Here is a 19,331-nt window from a genome sequence, read left to right as displayed (position 1 = left end):
ACAAAAACATTTAAGTTGGATTATGGAATTATCCAGAGTTGACTTCAAGAATATACAGTTGAGATGACTGATGAATCATTGAATTTGAAAGTCATCATTGACATTATGTACCAAAAATAAAATTCAAAACTTCATTGTTATGTGTAACTGACCACGTTAATTGAATAAGCCTTTAATAGTATTTTTTTGTCCATAATGCAGACATCTGGGTAATCAAAGAAATGGATATTTTGGATTGTTTGGGATATTTCTGAAGCATTCCTATGACTGTTTTAATAGGGTCTATGACCACTAAACTAATGGTTTCTTTTCTCTTCTTGACAGCAACATCAATCTCCAAGGAGAAACCTTCTCCCAGGTAAGGAAAGACATGATTGGGCACTAAATCAACAATTAACAAAACTTTACTTGGCTGAATTGTTAAAACAGTTTGTCCCCAAGGCTGTTTGTTCAAAATTAAATGCACCGGGGATTCATGCTCTTGAGAACTGAGACTTTCCACATAATCCATATTTTCAGAGGCTTCTCCTGGCCAGTCACTTCAGGAGAATTAAGGGGAGAAAAACATCAATCTAACAGCAAGGACCATGCCACTTATTAATAGCAAACATATAAGGTTGCATAAATAAGAATTCTTTATTTTCAATTATTCAGCACATATATGAAATTCTCAAGCTGAAGAGGCCACTGGAGTGAAGTAAAAACTTGAGTCTTTGTGTATAAAAGACATACTTAATAAGAATGGCACAATATTATTGGTAATCAATACACTAAAAGTTTCCATTTAACTCTGATGGTGTAACACCCACACGCAAAATTCCAGCTCAGAAGTTTTGCCCAAAATAAGAGAATTTTTCTCACAAAGAAATACAAAACTGGTGATTAGGATGTGTGATTTGTAAGTCACTATTGTAAATTAATATAAGAAAAAAAATAGAATCTAAAAATCCAGAAATATTTGACACTTGCTATTCAGATGTCTTTTATAAAATAATGTCAGGTCCTTAAACCTGAATCTCTCTACAAATGCTCTAAAAAACATACTATTAATTTATATTTTTATTATTTTATGTTGGTAACCATACAATACATTATAAGGTTTTGATGTAATGTTCCAAGATTCATTGTTTACATTTTATATCCAGTGCTCCCTACAATATGTGCCCTACTTAATACCCACCACAGACTCACCCATCCCTCCACCCCCTTCCCCTCTGAAAGCCTCAGATTGTTTCCCTGAGTCCATAGTTTCTCATGGTTTGTCTCCCCCTCTGAGTTCCCCTCTTCAGGATTTCTTTGGTTTGGTTTTTGTTTTTATTTTGTTTGTTTGTTTGGTTTTGGCTTTGGTGTGTTTTGTTTTGTTTTGTTTTGTTTTTTTGTTGACAAAGAGAGAGCAAGAGACCATAAACAGGGGAAGCAGTAGAGGGAGAGGGAGAAGCAGACTCCCCTGTGAGGAGGGAGCCTTATTCCAGAGGATGGATCCCAGGATTCTGGGATCATGACTTGAGCCGAAGGCAGATGCCTAACCAACTGAGCCATCCAGGTGCCCCCATACTATTTCCTTATTGAGGTTTGTTGATATGGAAGTTTCTGTCTCTTTATTGATATTTCCATTTTATTCATGACCTTGACCTTTCCTTTATCTTCCTTTTCTTGACCATTGCCACTTTTTTCTTTACTTCTTTGAGCATATCTAAGTCAGCATGTTCAAGTCCTTGTCCAGGCATCAGAGCTTTTTAGGGGCAATTTTTGCTGGCTTATTTTTTTTTTTCCTTTGAATGGACCACACTTTCCTGGTTTTTTGTATGTTTCCAGGTTTTATGCTGAAAACTAGACACTTGAATCTAATAATGTGATAACTCTGTAAATTAGATTCTTTTCTCTTCCCCAGGTTTGCAGATTTGGGTTTTCTTTTGGGTTTGCTGACAGGGTATTTTTTGTTTTGTTTTGTTATTATTATTATTTTTTATTGTTGTAGGTTATCTCTCTGTTAAGGATTGGCCTAAGGTATAAGCTCAATGTGCTTTTAGGTCTTTTCTAAACCTGTTGCCTCCCCTGGGCATGCATGCCGAATTCTCCAACTTTTCTAGCATATGTTGTTCTTTTTGAATGTCCTCTTCTTCAAAATCTGGCTCCTAAAAACAGAGAGAGAGAGAGAAATGAAGGGGGCAGGGAATCACCACCTCTCTTTAAGAAAGGTATTTTTAACCAGGAAATACCACAGGCATTCCCACTGAAGCTAAGAATAAGTCAAGGTGTCCTTTATTCATTTATTATCCCATGTTCCCTACGTTAAGTATTACAATAGTATAATAAGGGAAAATGTAATACAAAATATTAGAAAGAAAATATTGGAAAAATCATCAAAATATTAGCATCATCTATCTAGCAAAACCAGAAGAATTAACTGAAATCTCAGTTTAAATGAGAAAGGTCAGTAAAATGACTGAAATTAACATTTAACAGATAAATATTCTTAGTTAACTTTCTTAAATAGTAGCCATATTTAGAAAATAAAATGTAGAAAATGTATCTTTCATTAATATAACCCAAATTACAAAAAATATGGAAATCAACTAAAAAAGGTGAAACATAGAAGATTTACTGAAGACCTAAATAAAAACAGAGATTTTCATGTTCCCAGATAGATGATTCAATGTGATCGAGATATCTGCTCTTTTCCAAATTAATTAGATGTTAAATATATTGTCAGACAAAACTTTCATACATTTCTAGGACCTCTGACCTTGTCTAATACTCATATGGGTAGTAATTATTTGAAACGGAAAATGTTGTTTTTAATAAGAGTATTGGGTGGGAGGCTTCTTCTCAGACATCAAAATCTACTTTTGTGACCTAAAATAATGGGGTATTGTTTAGGAAAAAGCAACCAATCAAAGGAAATAGATACACAGGTATTTGGATATATAATAAATATATAATATCAAATTAGGGAAGTAGGTTGATTTTTTTAGTTTGATGACAATATTAGATTTAAAGCAACAAAAATCCATTTGAAAAGTACATTTAGGGGCACCTGGGTGGCTCAGTGGGTTAAGCCTCTGCCTTCAGCTCAGGTCATGATCTCAGGGTCCTGGGATAGAGCGCCACAGGGGGCTCTCTGCTCAGCGGGGAACTTGGTTCCCCCTCTCTCTCTGCCTGCCTCTCTGCCCATTTGTGATCTCTCTCTGTGTCAAATAAATAAAAATCTTTAAAAAACAGTAGATTTAAATTCTTAACACATGAGCATACATGCACACACACACTTTCTCTTTTTCTCTAAAAACTCCCACATACATACATGTTTATTTATACTCAAAGCTTTAAATATAAACAAATAGAATTACTTATGGATTGTTATATAAGCTGGAAGTAAAAATGCAGCAACTCTGATTAATGTGATTGACAACTTTGAAAGAAAAACTGCAACCTTTCACACTGCAAAAACACTATCTAGAAAAAACATTCAAGTTTTGCACTATAAAAAAAAATCTCTTTTAGGTCATTAAAACACTGGGAACATGTCATAATGTTAAAGTACGTGAAGAGCCACTTCATAAAAGAAATGCCAATGGTCAAATTACAGCACTGCTAACAAAATGAACATAAATCGTTGGCTTACAGTGAGACATAATTTGGCTTATTGAATAGAAATTACAAATATGTGTAAAAATCTATTTTCATTAAGTATGTGGGGAGGAGCAACAAAAATATACAGAAAGATACTCATTAAAAGATATTTTAAAATTTTATAAAATTTTTCCAAGTTTTAAGAGTACTGAAGACCTAAATGAGTGCAGCATGATGTTATATTCAGAACAGGAGGATTCAGTTGTCATTAGCATCCGTGTAATTCCAACATAAAAATGCTAACATCTTTTTTAAATTCCAGTAAAATTGACACAGCATTCTATTGGTTTCAAGTGTACAGTAGAGTGATTTGGCTATGCTATACATTCCTCAGCTCATCACAGAAAGTGTAATCTTAATCCCCTTCACCAACTTCACTCATCCTCCTACCCCTTCCCTTCTTGTTACCACCAGTTTGGTCTCTACAGTGAAGAGGTTTTGTTTGTCTCTCTCTCTCTTTTTTTTTTTTTTTCCTTTCTTCTTGTTTTCTTCTTAAATTCCACATATCAGTGAAATCATATGGTATTTGTCTTTCTCTGACTGACTTTTTTCACTTGGCATTATACCCTCTAGTTCCATCCATGTCACTGCAAATGGCAAGAGCTCATTATTTTCTAAGGCTGAATGATATTCCTGTGTGTGTATGTGCATGTGTCCACACAACATTTTTATCCAGTTATTGCTTCCATAATTTGTCTATTGCAAATAATGCTTCAATAAACATAGGGATTCATGTATCCCTTTGAATTAGTGTTTTTGTAATGGGGGTGGGGTGGGTTAAATACCCAGTAGAGTGATTTCTGGATCAGAGAGTAGTTCTACTTTTAATTTTTTTTTAAGATTTTATTTATTTATTTGACAGACAGAGATCAGAAGTAGGCAGAGAAGCAGGCAGAGAGAGGAAGAAGCAGGCTCCCGCTGAGCCGAGACCCCAATGCTGGGCTTGATCGCAAGCCCCTGGGATCATGACCTGAGCCAAAGGCAGAGCTTTAACCCACTGAGCCACCCAGGTGCCCTACTTTGAACTTTTTGAGTACTATACTATTTTCCACAACAGCTACACCAATTTTCATTCCCAGCTGCAGAGAGGTTCCTTTTTCTCTACATCCAACACTTGTTGTTTCTTGTACTTCTGGTTTTAGCCATTCTGACAGGTGTGAGGTGATATGTCATTGTGGTTTTCATTATCATTTCCCTGATGATGAGTGAAGTTGAGCATCTTTTTGTGTGCGTTAGACTTCTCTGTTTCTTCTTTGAATAAATGTTTGTTCATATCTCTTGCCCATTGTTATTTGGATTATTTAGTTTTGGGATGTTATATCAGTTCTTTATATGTTTTGAACACTAAGTCTTTATTGAATATGTCACAAATATCTTCTCCCATTCAGTAGGGGTTGTCATTTACTTTTGCTGATTATTTCCTTCACTGTGCAGAAGGTTTTTTTTTTGTTTGTTTGTTTTTGTTTTTGTTTTTGTTTTTGTTTTGAAGTAGTCCCAGTAGTTTATTTTTGCTTTTCCTTCCCTCGCCTCAGGAGACATATCTTAAAAAATGTTGCTATAGACAATGTCAGAGAAATCATTGCTTTTGCTCTCTTCTAGGGTTTTTATGGTGTCATGCTCTCATTTAGGTCTTTAATCCACTTTGAGTTTATTTTTGTGTACAGTGTAATAAAGTGGTCCGGTTTCATTCTTTTGGATGTAGCTGTCTAGTTTTCCCAACAACATTTGTTGGAGAAACTGTCTTTTTTCCATTGCATATTCTTTCCCCGTTTGTCAAGGATTAGTTGGCCATATAATTGTGGGTTTATTTCTAGGTTCTCTATTCCATTCTATTGAAGTCTGTGTCTATTTTTGGGTCAATACCATACTGTTTTCATTGCCACAACATTGTAGTGTATCTTGAAGTCAAGGATTGTGATACGTAGTATCGCCCTCGACTAGCAAGGACGACAAGAAGCCCCAGTTCAGATGTATCTTCTCTCTCTTTATTTCCACAAGTCTACACACTTATATACGTTTACATGACCAATCAGTGAGCAGGATACAGGAGGGAGCGAATCAGGCTGCGCACCTAAATGACCAACTTTGCTAGCAACCAATGCTGTTTACTTCCTCTTTGGGCATTCCACTTAGTCTCACTAGGCAATGCTAACCTGGCAACTAGCCAGGTGCCATCTTTTAATGGCAGAGGCCGCCCTGGCCAGGGGCCTCCCTCCAACATCTCCCCCTTTTTTCTTTTATGGCAGGGATCGTGCCTGTCTTAGGTTGTCAGTGGTGGGGAATAGCCTTACCCATCATCAGTCGGCAGATATCAATGATCTGCGTCCTGTCTTAGGTTGGTATATTTCCCCCACCAATCTTACCCGTCGTTGACTACCGATCCAGCATACTTAGTCACACTTGGGGGGATGTTCCAGACTCGATGGCTAACAAGGCCTGCACCATGGCTTGCTGTTGCCTATGTTGCTGTCGCCTCCAAATTTGCAGTTTCCTTACTAGTAGAATCAAGCCCACTACGAGGATTGTCATCAGACCAATTACGCTAGCCCATTGTTTTGTAAAGGTTAACACATCTTGCAATGTTTTGATTATCTCTGGGAGGGTTGCAAGCTCAACTCTGGTGTTATTTATCCTTGTTATGCCTAGTAGTAGGTGCTGAGTATAGTTTTGGAATTCTGCGGACTAATTCCCCCACAAGTATTGGGAGAGTGGTCGGGAGACATTCTGTAAGTCACTCATTAGTATAGGCTATGGGAGCTACACAAATTGCTGGGAAGGGTCCTATACATCCCAGTCCCAATAGGGCCCCCCATATGTCCACTTGTTCTTGAACCAAATCCACTATCTGGTTGACTATCAGGATTCCTGCTTGCAGATAGATGTGCATTGATCTGAGTCTGTGTTTGAAGGGCAGCCGCCGTTCCTTCTGCAAGGGTGTTCACAGCTTCCGCAGTGGGTATAGTTGCAGCAAGCGAGACTGCTGCTGCCGTGGCAGCTGCTGTAGATATAGCCAATGCTGTCACAACGGCGGCTGTGATACCAAAATCTCTCTTCTTTCTGGATTGCACCACAGGTAACTTGTCCTCTGGAATAGAAACTGGGATAGGAACATGGGTAGGGATACGCATAATCACAACCAGCTTGAAGGTCGTGACATTCCAGCACTGGGAAAGATAGCAATTCTTAGTGCAATTCAACGTATCATTCAGCTCGCTAGCATTTGTTACGAGGAAAAGGAGCGGTGGTGAGACACATATGGGAGTGGGCTGATAAGTAATATTATTGGGACAAGACACATTAACTGTTGTCTCAAAGGTACTAGAGTCATTTTGTTTATAAGAACAGTTGAGGAATTTACCACCATTTAACATGGACACTGCTGAGATATCAGTACATGCTCCTAGCAAGTTACAGACCTGCCATGCATCAAAGGGAGAGGAGGGATTGCCTTGCTTAGGATTTTGAAAGGAATAATTGTACCCTGTAAAGGTATTATTTTTATAAGTAGGAAAGCATGGAGTGAATGTAAAGCTATGCATTTCATTGATGTAAACTGAGCACAAGGTACTCTGACATCCAGACCACTCTGGTGGCCATACCCTGTTATTGGTGCACCTGGGCAACTTAAAAGGTTGATATGGCCCCGAGGCATTAATAAGTTTCACAGAGGCCAAACCCTGGATCACAGGTGGTCCCATTGAGGTATGTTTAGCAAACCTTCATCTAGGAACCATGGAGCCGCCTTTGCCACTGTATTCAAAAAGGCCAAATCCACTCTCTGGTTGACTATCAGGAGCAGTTTTTGCTTTTATTGGAGTTCCACTGGCTTTCAGCAGGTCTTTTAAAGACCCTTCCAACCGCACTTTAGATACTTCAGATCCCATTATGAACACACAGACAACAGACGTGGATGTTAAAGACACTAACTAACACATTAACTTTTTACACGCATATACTTCAGTGGACCTTTACTCCCCTCTTTACCGTGGAATTCCCACTTTTGAACGTGGCTAATGTCCCCGCTTTCCTGCGGATTACCTTCCAAGATTCCTTTATTTAGTTCCCGGGTTTCGGCACCATTTATCGCCCTGGACCCGCAAGGACGACAAGAATGTATGTATCAGATGTATCTTCTCTCTCTTTATTGCCGCAAGTCTACACACTTATATACATTTACATGACCAATCAGCGAGCAGGGTACAGGAGGGAGCGAATCAGGCTGCGCACCTAAATGAACAACTTTGCTAGCAACCAATGCTGTTTACTTCCTCTTTGGGCATTCCAGTTAGTCTCATGAGGCAACGCTAACCTGACAACTAGCCAGGCGCCATCTTTTAATGGCAGAGGCCGCCCTGGCCAGGGTCCTGCCTCCAACAACGTAGTTTTGTTTTTCTTTTTCAACATTGCTTTGGCTATATGAGGTGTTCTGTGGTTCCACACAAATTGTAGGATTCTTCATTCTGCACTGTGAAAAATGTTGATATTTTGATAGGGATTGTATTAATTCTGTAGATTGTTTTGGGTAGTATAGACATTTTAACAATATTTGATCTTCCAATCCATAAGCATAGAATTTCTTTCCATTTCTTTGTGTTATTTTGAATGTCTTCATTAAAGTTTTATAGTTTTCAGAGTACAGGTCTTTCACCTCTTTCATTAAGTTTTTTCCTAGGTACCTTAATATTTTTGGTGTAATTTTAAATAGAAACATTTTCTTAATTTCTCTATCTATTGCTTCATTATTAGTATGTAAAATACAACATATTTCTGCAATGATTTTGTATCCTTTGACCTTACTGAATTAGTTGATCAGTTTTAGTAGCTTTTTGGTGGAGCCTTGAGGGTTTTCTGTATAGAGTATCATGTCATCTACAAATACTGAAGGTTTTACTTCTTCCTTTCCAAATTAGATGACTTTTATTTCTTTTTCTTGTCCAATTGCCAAGACTAGTATTTCTAGCATATGTTACATAAAAGTGGTGAGAGTGGACATCCTTATTTTGTTCCTGATCTTAAGGGAAAAGCTCTCAGTTTGAGTATTATATTAACTATAGGTTTTCCATATACAGCTTCCATTATGTTGAGGTATGTTCCCTCTAAACCTACTTTGTTGAGAATTTTTATCATGGATGGATGTTGTACTTTGTAAAATGTTTTTTATGCATCTATGGAAGTGATTATGTAGTTTTTTATTTTTTCTCCTGAGGATGTGATGTATCATATTAATTGATTTATAAATATCAAACCATTTTTGCAATTCAGGAGTAAATACCTCTTGATGCTGGTGAATGACTTTTTTAATGTATTGTTAGATTCAGTTTACTAATATTTTGTTAAGGATTTTTGCCATCTATGTTTATTAGTCATATTGGCCTATAGTTCCCTTTCTTGTGGTATCTCCATCTGGTTTTGGTATGAGGGTAACGCTAGCCTCAGGGAATGAACTGAGAAGTTTTCCTTCATGTTCTATTTTTTTTTTCTATTTTTTAGTTTGAGAAGAATAGACATTAACTCTTCTTTAAATGTTTGGTAGAAAAAAAAATAAATGTTTGGTAGAATTCACCTGTGAAATCATCTGGTTCTGGACTTTTTTGGGAATATTTTTTTTAAAGATTTTATTTATTTATTGGACAGACAGAGATCACAAGTAGGCAGAGAGGCAGGCAGAGAGAGAGGAGGAAGCAGGCTCCTCGCTGAGAAGAGAGCTCAATGTGGGGCTCGATCTCAGGACTCTGGGATCATGACCTGAGACGAAGGCAGAGGCTTTAACCCACTGAGCCACCCAGGCGCCCTTTTGGGAATTTTTTGATTACAGATTCAATTTCATTGCTGATAGCATGTCTGTTCAAATTTTCTATTATTTTCTGATTCAACTTTGAGAGGTTATTTGTTCCCAGGAATTTATCCACTTTTTCTACGTTGTCTAACATATTGACTTGATTTTTCATAATATTCTCTAATCCTCTGTATTTCTGTGGTGCTTGTTGTTATTATCCTCTTTTATTTCTGATTGTGTTTGTATGAATCCTCCCCCCACCTCTCTCTCTCTCCCTCTCTCTCTTTTTATGAGTCTGGCTAAAGGCTTATCAATTTTGTTGAACTTTTCAAAGAATGAGCTCCTGCTTTTACTGATCTGTTTTATTGTTTTTTTATGTGTGTTTATAATAGTTTTTGTTTTTATTAACTTTTTTATTTTAACTCCAATATACTTAACACACACTGTTATATTAGTTCCAGATGTACTATATAGTTATTCAACAATTCTATACATCATTACTCAGTGCTCACGATGACAAGTGTATTCTTAAACTCTTTCACCTACTTCAGCCATTCCCCCAACCACCTTCCTCTGACAAACTTTATTTTAAATGAGTACCCTCAGTTAATTTTATTTTTTTTCAAAAAGAACATTTTGCTTGAAGCATACTTGAGAATACATGGTTCTAAAAGATATATCTATATGTCTGTGTGTGTGTACATATGTATATATATATATATATATATATATATATATATATGTGTGTGTATATGATATACGTTATATAATTAAAATTATATATGTAATTCCTCCCAAGAAAAAATAGAATATATGTACTTCAAGTACATACAGAAAAACTCCTTGGCTAAAACACATAAGGAGGGGCACCTGGGTGGCTCAGTAGGTGAAGCCTCTGCTTCTGGCTCAGGTCATGATCTCAGGGTCCTGGGACTGAGCTGCCCATTGAGCTCTCTGCCCAGCAGGGAACCTGCTTCTCCCTCTCTCTCTGCCTGCCTCTCTGTCTACTTGTGATCTCTCCCACCTCTGTGTCAAGTAAATAAATAAAATCTTTAAAACACATAAAGAGAGACATAATAAATATTACAAATTTAAGAAGACTGAATCATACCATATTTCTGCTCTAATCTTTATTATTTCCTTCCTTCTCCTTGTTTTGGGTTTTGTTTCTTTTTCTTTTTCTAACTCTTCTCAGAGATTATAAAATTTAAAAGTGAATTGCATATATTATTCAGCATGCGTGAAAAAATACTTAACAAAAATTTAAAATAAGAAAAGATCTAAGTCTTTTTTTTTTTTAGTTAGAAAACTCTAATAAGGCATAGATAATGTTCCATATTACAATGAAAGCAATTCCATTTTATTCCTAGGTTGCCATGTTCCAGGGTGGACTGCAGATGGAAAAACCTGTTATTGGTATTTTTACATAACAGTGAAAAACAAAATTTGTTTATATTAAAGCAAATCATTACTAAGTTTGTAAGTACAAAGTATTTCAGTTGAATACAACTTTGGGGGAACACACTATTATGAAAAATAATGCATTTCTTTACCCTGATCTTCAGTATCATGCAGACAAAATAAGCAGTTCTATCTACTCTTTGAAGAATGGTAATAACGTAAAAAAAGCTAATGAGGAATACCATGAAAATGTTTATAACTTGGATTAGTATGGTTTTCTGTGCTCAAGTAAAGAATTAGAATATTTTTATTATTAGCTGTCCCATACATTTTCATCCCAACCTGTGAAAACATCCAAATCCCACTTAACAAAATTATTCATCGACAGTGTCTAAAACAAACACAATATCATCTTCCATATAAATGGTATTGAAGTGCAAAAGCATAAGCATTAACCTGAGGAACAGAAATAATCTTAAAGACAGGATGCATAACACAGCTACAGAAAGTTGCCATGCTGATAGAACATGCTGATAGAATAATGAACATTAAAATTTAGAAGGCACTCCTTTGGCCCTAGTAATTTGTTCTAAGTATTAGCCAAATTGCTTTCTCATTAATTTGGGTGATAGCAAATTTTCAAAGGCAGTTTGTTTTTCACATTTTAAATTAAAAAAAAAAAATCTTGTTTCTGAATTCTCATTTCAGTATGTCAAGATAAATAAGACTACAAAGTGAAATTAATTTTATTTTTACTTACAATAGGACAAATACATGTGCCTTTTTTTATACCTGTGCCTTTTAGTCATCCTCCAGAATTTACTGATTAGATTGATTCTTACCTCAAAAGACAGTTTATTCTACTTTTTGATGTCTTTGTATAAATTTTTAAAAAATATATCTCTAGAGAACCCATTGAATTGCTTAAATGTATTATTAGAATTTATTACCTTTTTCTTGCTTTATAATTAATGTGTGTTCACTGTAGGTGACACATTCTTATTCTTTCTTTGGTTAAATTTTACACCAGAATTTTTTCATAGCATTTTTCATCTCTGAATTTCTTAAAGTGTATATTAAAGGATTTAACATGGGGGTAATCACTGTATAAACCAGAGTTATGGATTTATCAATGGGAAAGTTGGAAACAGGTCTAACATACATGAAAATGCAGGGAACAAAAAAGAGGACAACCACTGTGGTGTGGGAACTGCAAGTAGACAAGGCTTTGCGCCTCCCTTCAAGACTGTGGCTTTTAAGAGAATTGAGAATGACTCCATAGGAGATGAGCAGAAAGATAAAGATGACCATACAGATTGCTCCACCATTGGCAACCACAGTGAGGCCTATCAAATAAGTGTCAGTACAGGCAATTTCTAATAATGGGTACATGTCACAGATGAAGTGATTGATGACATTAGGGCCACAAAATGGGAGGCCATACACAAAAAGAAGCTGAACCATAGAATGCACAAGACCTCCAATCCAGGCTGCCACTAACAGCAGGATGCAAACCTGTCGATTCATAACAGTCAAGTAATGCAGTGGCCTACAGATGGCCACATAGCGATCATAGGCCATCACCACCAGAAGGAAGACCTCAGAACCCCCAAAGAGGTGTTCTAGAAAGAGCTGGCCCATGCAAGCTTGGAAGGAAATGGTTTTTCTGTCCCAGAGTAAGTCTATAATCAATTTGGGTGAGATGACAGTGGAATAAACAGCATCCATAAGTGACAGATAGGCGAGGAAAAAGTACATGGGGGAGTCCAGAGAGGGGCTGCCAAAAACTGTCACCACAATGAGTAGGTTGCCCACCATTGTCACAATGTAGATGAGGAAAATCATGACAAATAATGTTTTTTGTCCCTCAGGATCCTGAGTGAGGCCAAGAAGGACAAATTCTGTCACATTATTATTATTTCCCATGAACTCTTTCTATAAGGCCTGTTTCAGGAATGAGAGCTCAGGAGAACAAGACCTGTAATGAAATCATGAACATGACCATAAATATGTCCATTGTTAAGAGCACATCTTCACTGTTATGTCGTTTTCTATAGCAGTTCACACACAATAAATATTTAATGATATTTATTGCGTTCTTCCTCCAAAAAGTCTTTCCTTGACAACCCGATTTTTCTTCAGATGATATTTTTGGCTGGAAAGTAAGTTCTTTCTCTAAGTTTTAAAGGAGCATCTACAGAAAAGAATAATCAAAAGCCCAAATATAGTAATAGATTTACATTGTATATCTATATTAATTGAATTTATATTTATTTATATTATATTTTTATTTATATTATTTTATGTATAATACATACTATTGAAACTCTGTCAGTTTTCAGCACAGAAATCAGCAGTCAAAACCAAGGACATGATTCCTGCTCTCCAGAAATTTACTTTTGGTAATGGCAATAAACTACACAAATCAGCATAGAGTCAGTCCTTTGAGGCAGTAGTATTTGCAGTAAGTACCTTTAAAATGTGATTTATCTAGCACCAAAAGTAGCATCTTCTTAATAATTCACTTAATACTACAGTATCCCATTACTAGATGTTCAGATTAGACTAGATCCCATTACTAGATGTTCAGACTAGACTTTGACATAACAACTAGACTGAAGTGTATCCAACAACTACAAAATTATTTAGTACATCATTCCCTTTCACAATGACTTGGTCTGATTCTCTATCAGCTTTTTAAGGAGTTGGGAGTTCTCTCCCTTTAATTTTTGCCTACCTCACAATTCTCAACACACATACACTATCTAGATTTTCAGCAAATATATTTGAACTAAGATGAACTGACCTGCAATTTTCACAAATTGTTACATCAGTCCCTGGTATTTTTTTCAAAATCCTTACGGTAAAAATAAGTTAGTGAGGGAGGAAAAACTAATGATGTATTATGTGATGATTAATTGAACATAATAAAATTTGTTTAAAATGTCATATAATAGAAGAGGTGGGACTGCCTGAAAATTATCACAGATAGTTGGACAGGAAAGGATTCTGAGATTACCTAGTTCAATCACTTTATTTTCCATTGAGCAGACTGAGACAGACTTGTAATTACATTTAGAAGTTTTAGTTTTTGATGTAGTGTTCAACAATTCATTAGCTGCGTAAAGCACACAGTGCTCATCACAACACATGTCTTCCTTAATACCCATCACCTTGCTGACATTTTTTTTTCTTTTTTCATATTCTTATAATTAGATAAAAATTTCTGAGCTTATCACTGTTACTTTAAAAATGCTATTCAGTGGCAGATGGGATTTGATCATTGCAAAGACCAGATAATGACTATGAGTCTCTTATTCATATTTAAGACCCAAAACAACCTTATAGAAAGAACATAGCACAGTGACGAATAATGTGGTCACCTAGAACATGCCTGGCACCTGGTAAAAGCTCAGTAAATTATAGTATTATTAATGTTCTTGAATATTTCACTATTAAATTACATCAGAACAAATCATCTGGATTTTTGTCAGTTTGACAAGAATAATAGACAACATACTCTTGATAAAAAGAGAATAGTGCATCCATAAGTCATGAACCCCTTTTTTGTGCATAGGATAAGGTTTTATGCTGTAGGAATTACCTATTTTCTTGCATATGTGTAGTAATAATTATCTATGATGAAATGTATCTTGACTAGATGCAAACATAAATCTAGAGGAAAAAAAGGTAGAAAAGAAGTATCAAATCAGGAAGGAAAAATTATATTTAAGAAATGAATATCCATAGGTTAAAAAAAATATTAATGTGATAATTAAATAACCTTAGTATTCTTTAAAAAATCTTATTCAGAAAGATCTCCTTTAGTGAGAGAATACTAGAAGCCAAACCCCCTGAGGCTTACAGGGTCACTCAGGAGGCCTTTGGGGGAATCATAACAATTCAATGCACAGTACTTCTCAGTAAAGGAGGGAAAAAAGGAAAATTCAAAAAGAATAAAAACACTCTTTTCCCAGAGACCCTACATCTGATGGTAAGGATAAAATTAAAAGAGAAAAGAATTGTACAGCCTCAGATACACCTAAACTTTTAGGTTATTCAATGGTCAGGAAAATTGCAGAATTACTAAACCTCAAATATAGACAAGTTGATTCTATTCCCATGGCCATGTGCTGGAGAAGATTGAGCTTTCCTTAGTAGCCACGTATGATGAATAGTACACATACCTCATTCACATGATTATTCCATTTGGTTTAAGAGTTCTATCACTGTTGAAGCTCTAGATTGACAAAGCCACACCTATTGAAGAATATAAGGTTATAAGGCAGTCTATATCCAGTTATTATTTTTCAGTCCCTACTTTCTTCAGGAAATAGTGTCCTCTTGTTAATACCCGATGTTGGATTTCACCAGGATAAATCTTCTATTAGCCAGTTAAATTATTCACATGTAGAAACTAGGTATTCAAACTATTTTCCACAGTTTAAGTCATTGAAGATTTGATACTATAAAAACTGACAGATGGTGTTCCGGGACTTTAATAACTAAAACCGCTGAGTTAACATGGCTCTATTTTAAAAGCATAATTTACATAGTTTCTTATAGATATGTCTTTAAAAGGTCAATTAAAATCCCATGGTACAAAATAATATAGTACTTTATAATTATAGCTTTATGTCTAAGTGGCCAAAACTTACTTACCTGAACATGAGTTTCTTCATGAATATACACAAATATGGTTTCTATAATAAATTTAAGATTAATACATATCAGCCCACATCAAGCTTCCAGAAGAGAATATTTATTCTTTTATATTCCAACACACTTGATATGATATGCAATTCTTAAATAATCTAATGGTAATTATAAATATTGGCATATTATGTAAAATATAATAGCCCATGAACCAAGGTTATTTATAAATCCATTAGTTCATTTTAAACTAAAATAAAGTCTGTTTGAGGTTCTCTCCCTCTGCCCCCCTACCTGTGTGCTCTCCCTCTCTCTCTCTCTCTCCCTTTCTCTCTCTCTCTCATAATAAATAAAAAAAATTTTTTTTAATGTTTTACCTTTTCCCCTTTGTTATTTGTCAAATTGACAATAAACATTTGTCAGGCTACAATACTAAAACCAAATACATTTATATACACTGGCTAATTTCAGTTTTGCTAGCTTAATTCAGAATTCCTCCAATGAAAATATATGGTATATAAGACACTACCTATAGTTAAGTAAATCACATGAATTTTCGTTGAGTATACCTTGGCTGTTTTAAGGACTTGGGTCTTTTCTTTGGTCTTTAAAATCAGTGCTTCTTTCAGTGTGGATAACTAGATAATTTGCATATCTGTGTGTGACCATAGAACATATAATAATGCTTGGTTAATCAGTACATCTAGAAATGGTTCCAAGTGGTCACATTTTCCACATTTCCATGCAGGCTTCCTATCATCTCAGTCTTTCAGATGAATGCAAAACTATCCATGTGGATGTCTAGAATATAAACACACTTAAATACAATAAATATTTACTGTGCAAAAATAGTTGAACTACTCACTTGCTGGGAAAATGTCATCAGGGAAAGAAAAAGCTGCTATGTTTGAAAACTATGCAAAAATTGGCCTAATTAGTAGAAGTTAACTTGGCCAAACCCTTATCTGCCGATACAAAAACCCTCAATTTTTTAAATAACCTTAAACTAGTTACTTAAATGAATCTCTTATTAGGCAGTTATGATGAGGTAACCCAAAAAGTATTTCATTCATGTGTTTGGACATTAATATGTCTCTGTGCCTAACAAAGTAAATTCTGGAATTTGCTTCCCAGAAGATCAATGACTGAGCAATGTTTCACATAGTAAGAGAATTCTTTATCTATTCAGTCATTCAAAACATATTCCTAAGGCTGCTTCCATAATGAAAATCATGTTTCTACCTTTCCCCAGCTTCATCCCAGAGAACCGGAGTCTCCCATATGTTTGCACAAGCAATGAAGTATATCTATGCACAGGAAAATATATCAAGGAAACATCTAGGGAATGAAGAGAAACTCCGGCCTAGGCAGATATTTGAGTTGTCAGAAATCTCTTGGGCCATTATAACAGGAAAATAGTCCTTCCATTTATATGCACAGAACACAGCCTATAGCTTTACACATCACTACTGTTTTCAATGAAAGAGAATGTAAGACCATTATAGATTAGCTTATTAGAATATTTGGAACAAATTCAAATACAGTAAACTCCTCTGGACAGTTTTCTTCACAGGGAAATCCCTAGAGAAAAAAAAGACTAAGTTTTTGCCAAGAACAATTAGTCAGGTAGTAGTGGTTAAGCAATGGCCTTTGACTCAAGTCATGATCTTGGAGTCACAGGATGGAGTCCTGGCTCCCTGCTTAGCAGGAGTCTGCTTTTCCCTCTGCCCCTCAACCCACTTGTGCTCTCTCTCATTTTTTCTCTCTCAAATGAATAAATGAAATCTTTTTTTAAAAAAGTAGCAGACAGTCAAATATGTGAGAAATCTCTAATTTGAATACAAAAAAAGATTAAAGAAATAATAAATTGTGAGTTTCATATAGCAAAACTAAGTAAGGCAAATCACATTTAAACCAAAGGGAAAGGATAACCAGTGTTGGGTTCAGTAATCCAATCATGTTCTCAGCCAAAGAAGTCCTATCTCTAGCTGTTAGCATCTCTACTAAGAGGCCCTGGTTCAGAGGCAGATGGCCTTCGGATGAGGGAAGCTGCTGAGGTCGAAATTGAAACTAATTAAAAGGGAAGTAGTCACAGTTCTGTAGGTCTGTGTTGGAGTGGATGCAGTTGACCAAGACCTGAATCTATGTCACTGTAATGATTTTCAGTTCATTAATTCAATCCCTTATTTTTAGTCCAATATCCACTGAGTGTTTCTACAATAAACAAATTATTTTCCAACAAGAGCCTGTCTCTACACCAAAACTCCAGGGGCTTCCACTTTTATTTGTTTTCCCACAGCTAACAGTGAGCTCCACTGAGCATCTTCATCTCCACATATCTTGAGTTGTGAACTGTGTTTTCTATTTCATAAGGATCACTGATAATGAGTGATTAAATAACTATATGAATCAGTTGAAGATCTTCCTTACATGCTAAACCACACAAAAAGTTGCTTATTTCAGCTTACCTAAATTTATGTATAGCTTTATACTTATGTTAAAGATTAAAACTTTAAAAGCAACTAAGCTTTTAATTTAAGAAGTTACAAAAAGAAGAATAAATTAAAGCTGGGGAAGGAGGGGGAATGTAATGAAAGAAAGATCAAAAATCAATACAACTCTATGGGCAAATAATCTTCGACAAAACAGGAAAAAATATACAGTGGAGAAAAGGCAGTCTCTTCAATAAATGGTGCTGGGAAAACTGGGCAGCTATATGTAGAAGAATGAAACTCGACCATTTTCTTACACTGTACACAAAGATAAACTCAAAATGGACCTCAACATGAGACAGGAATCCATCAGAATCCTAGAGGAGAACATAGGCAGTAATCTCTTCAATATCAGCCACAACAACTTCTTTCAAGATATGTCTCCAAATGCAAAGGAAACAAAAGCAAAAATAAACTTTTGGGACTTCATCAAAATCAAAAGCTTCTGCACAGCAAAGGAAACAGTCAACAAAACAAAGGGGCAACCCACGGAATGGGAGAAGATATTTACAATTGACAGTACAGACAAAAGGTTGATATCCAGGATCTATAAAGAACTCCTCAAACTCAACATGCACAAAACAGACAATCATATAAAAAAATGGGCAGAAGATATGAACAGACAGTTCTCCAATGAAGACATACAGATGGCTATCAGACACATGAAAAAATGTTCATCATCACTAGTCATCAGGGAGATTCAAATGAAAACCACATTGAGATATCACCTTACATCAGTTAGAATGGCCAAAATTAACAAGACAGGAAACAACATGTGTTGGAGAGGATGAGGAGAAAGGGGAACCCTCTTCCACTGTTGGTGGGAATGCAAGTTGGTGCAGCCACTTTGGAAAACAGTGTGGGGATTCCTCAAGAAATTAAAAATAGAACATCCCTATGACCCTGCCATTGCACTCCTGGGTATTTACCCCAAAGATACAGATGTAGTGAAAAGAAGGGCCATCTGTACCCCAATGTTTATAGCAGCAATGGCCATGGTCGCCAAACTGTGGAAAGAACCAAGATGCCCTTCAATGGACGAATGGATAAGGAAGATGTGGTCCATATACACTATGGAGTATTATGCCTCTATCAGAAAGGATGAATACCCAACTTTTGTAGCAACATGGACGGGACTGGAAGAGATTATGCTGAGTAAAATAAGTCAAGCAGAGAGAGTCAATGACCATATGGTTTCACTTATTTGTGTGTGGAGCATAACAAATAGCATGGAGGTTAATGGGAGATGGAGAGGAGAAGGGATTTGAGGGAAATTGGAAGGGGAGGTGAACAATGAGAGACTATGGACTCTGAAAAACAATCTGAGGTTTTGAGTGGGGGGAGTGGGAGGTTGGGGGAACCAGGTGGTGGGTATTAGA

At 36.0% G+C, this 19,331-nt stretch overlaps 1 protein-coding gene across 1 annotated transcript; it reads right to left on the bottom strand.

Annotated features, from left to right (window-relative positions):
- Positions 1 to 11,821: 11,821 nt before the first annotated feature.
- On the bottom strand, positions 11,822 to 12,733 carry LOC131822306 (olfactory receptor 4A16-like). Its single transcript, XM_059158770.1, has one exon. It carries the CDS (start codon positions 12,731 to 12,733, stop codon positions 11,822 to 11,824), a length of 912 nt encoding a protein of 303 aa, XP_059014753.1.
- Between the last annotated feature and the right edge of the window lie 6,598 nt (positions 12,734 to 19,331).

Source organism: Mustela lutreola, chromosome 1 (assembly GCF_030435805.1).
Source record: "Mustela lutreola isolate mMusLut2 chromosome 1, mMusLut2.pri, whole genome shotgun sequence".
NCBI classification, from domain to species: Eukaryota; Metazoa; Chordata; class Mammalia; order Carnivora; family Mustelidae; genus Mustela; species Mustela lutreola.
Note: the sequence above shows the minus strand (reverse complement) of the source record. Positions and strands in the feature narration are given on the sequence as shown.

What these genes read in the sequence shown, in the direction of transcription:
- LOC131822306 (XM_059158770.1), bottom strand. Translation starts at nt 12,733, where the DNA reads ATGGGAAATAATAATAATGTGACAGAATTTGTCCTTCTTGGCCTCACT.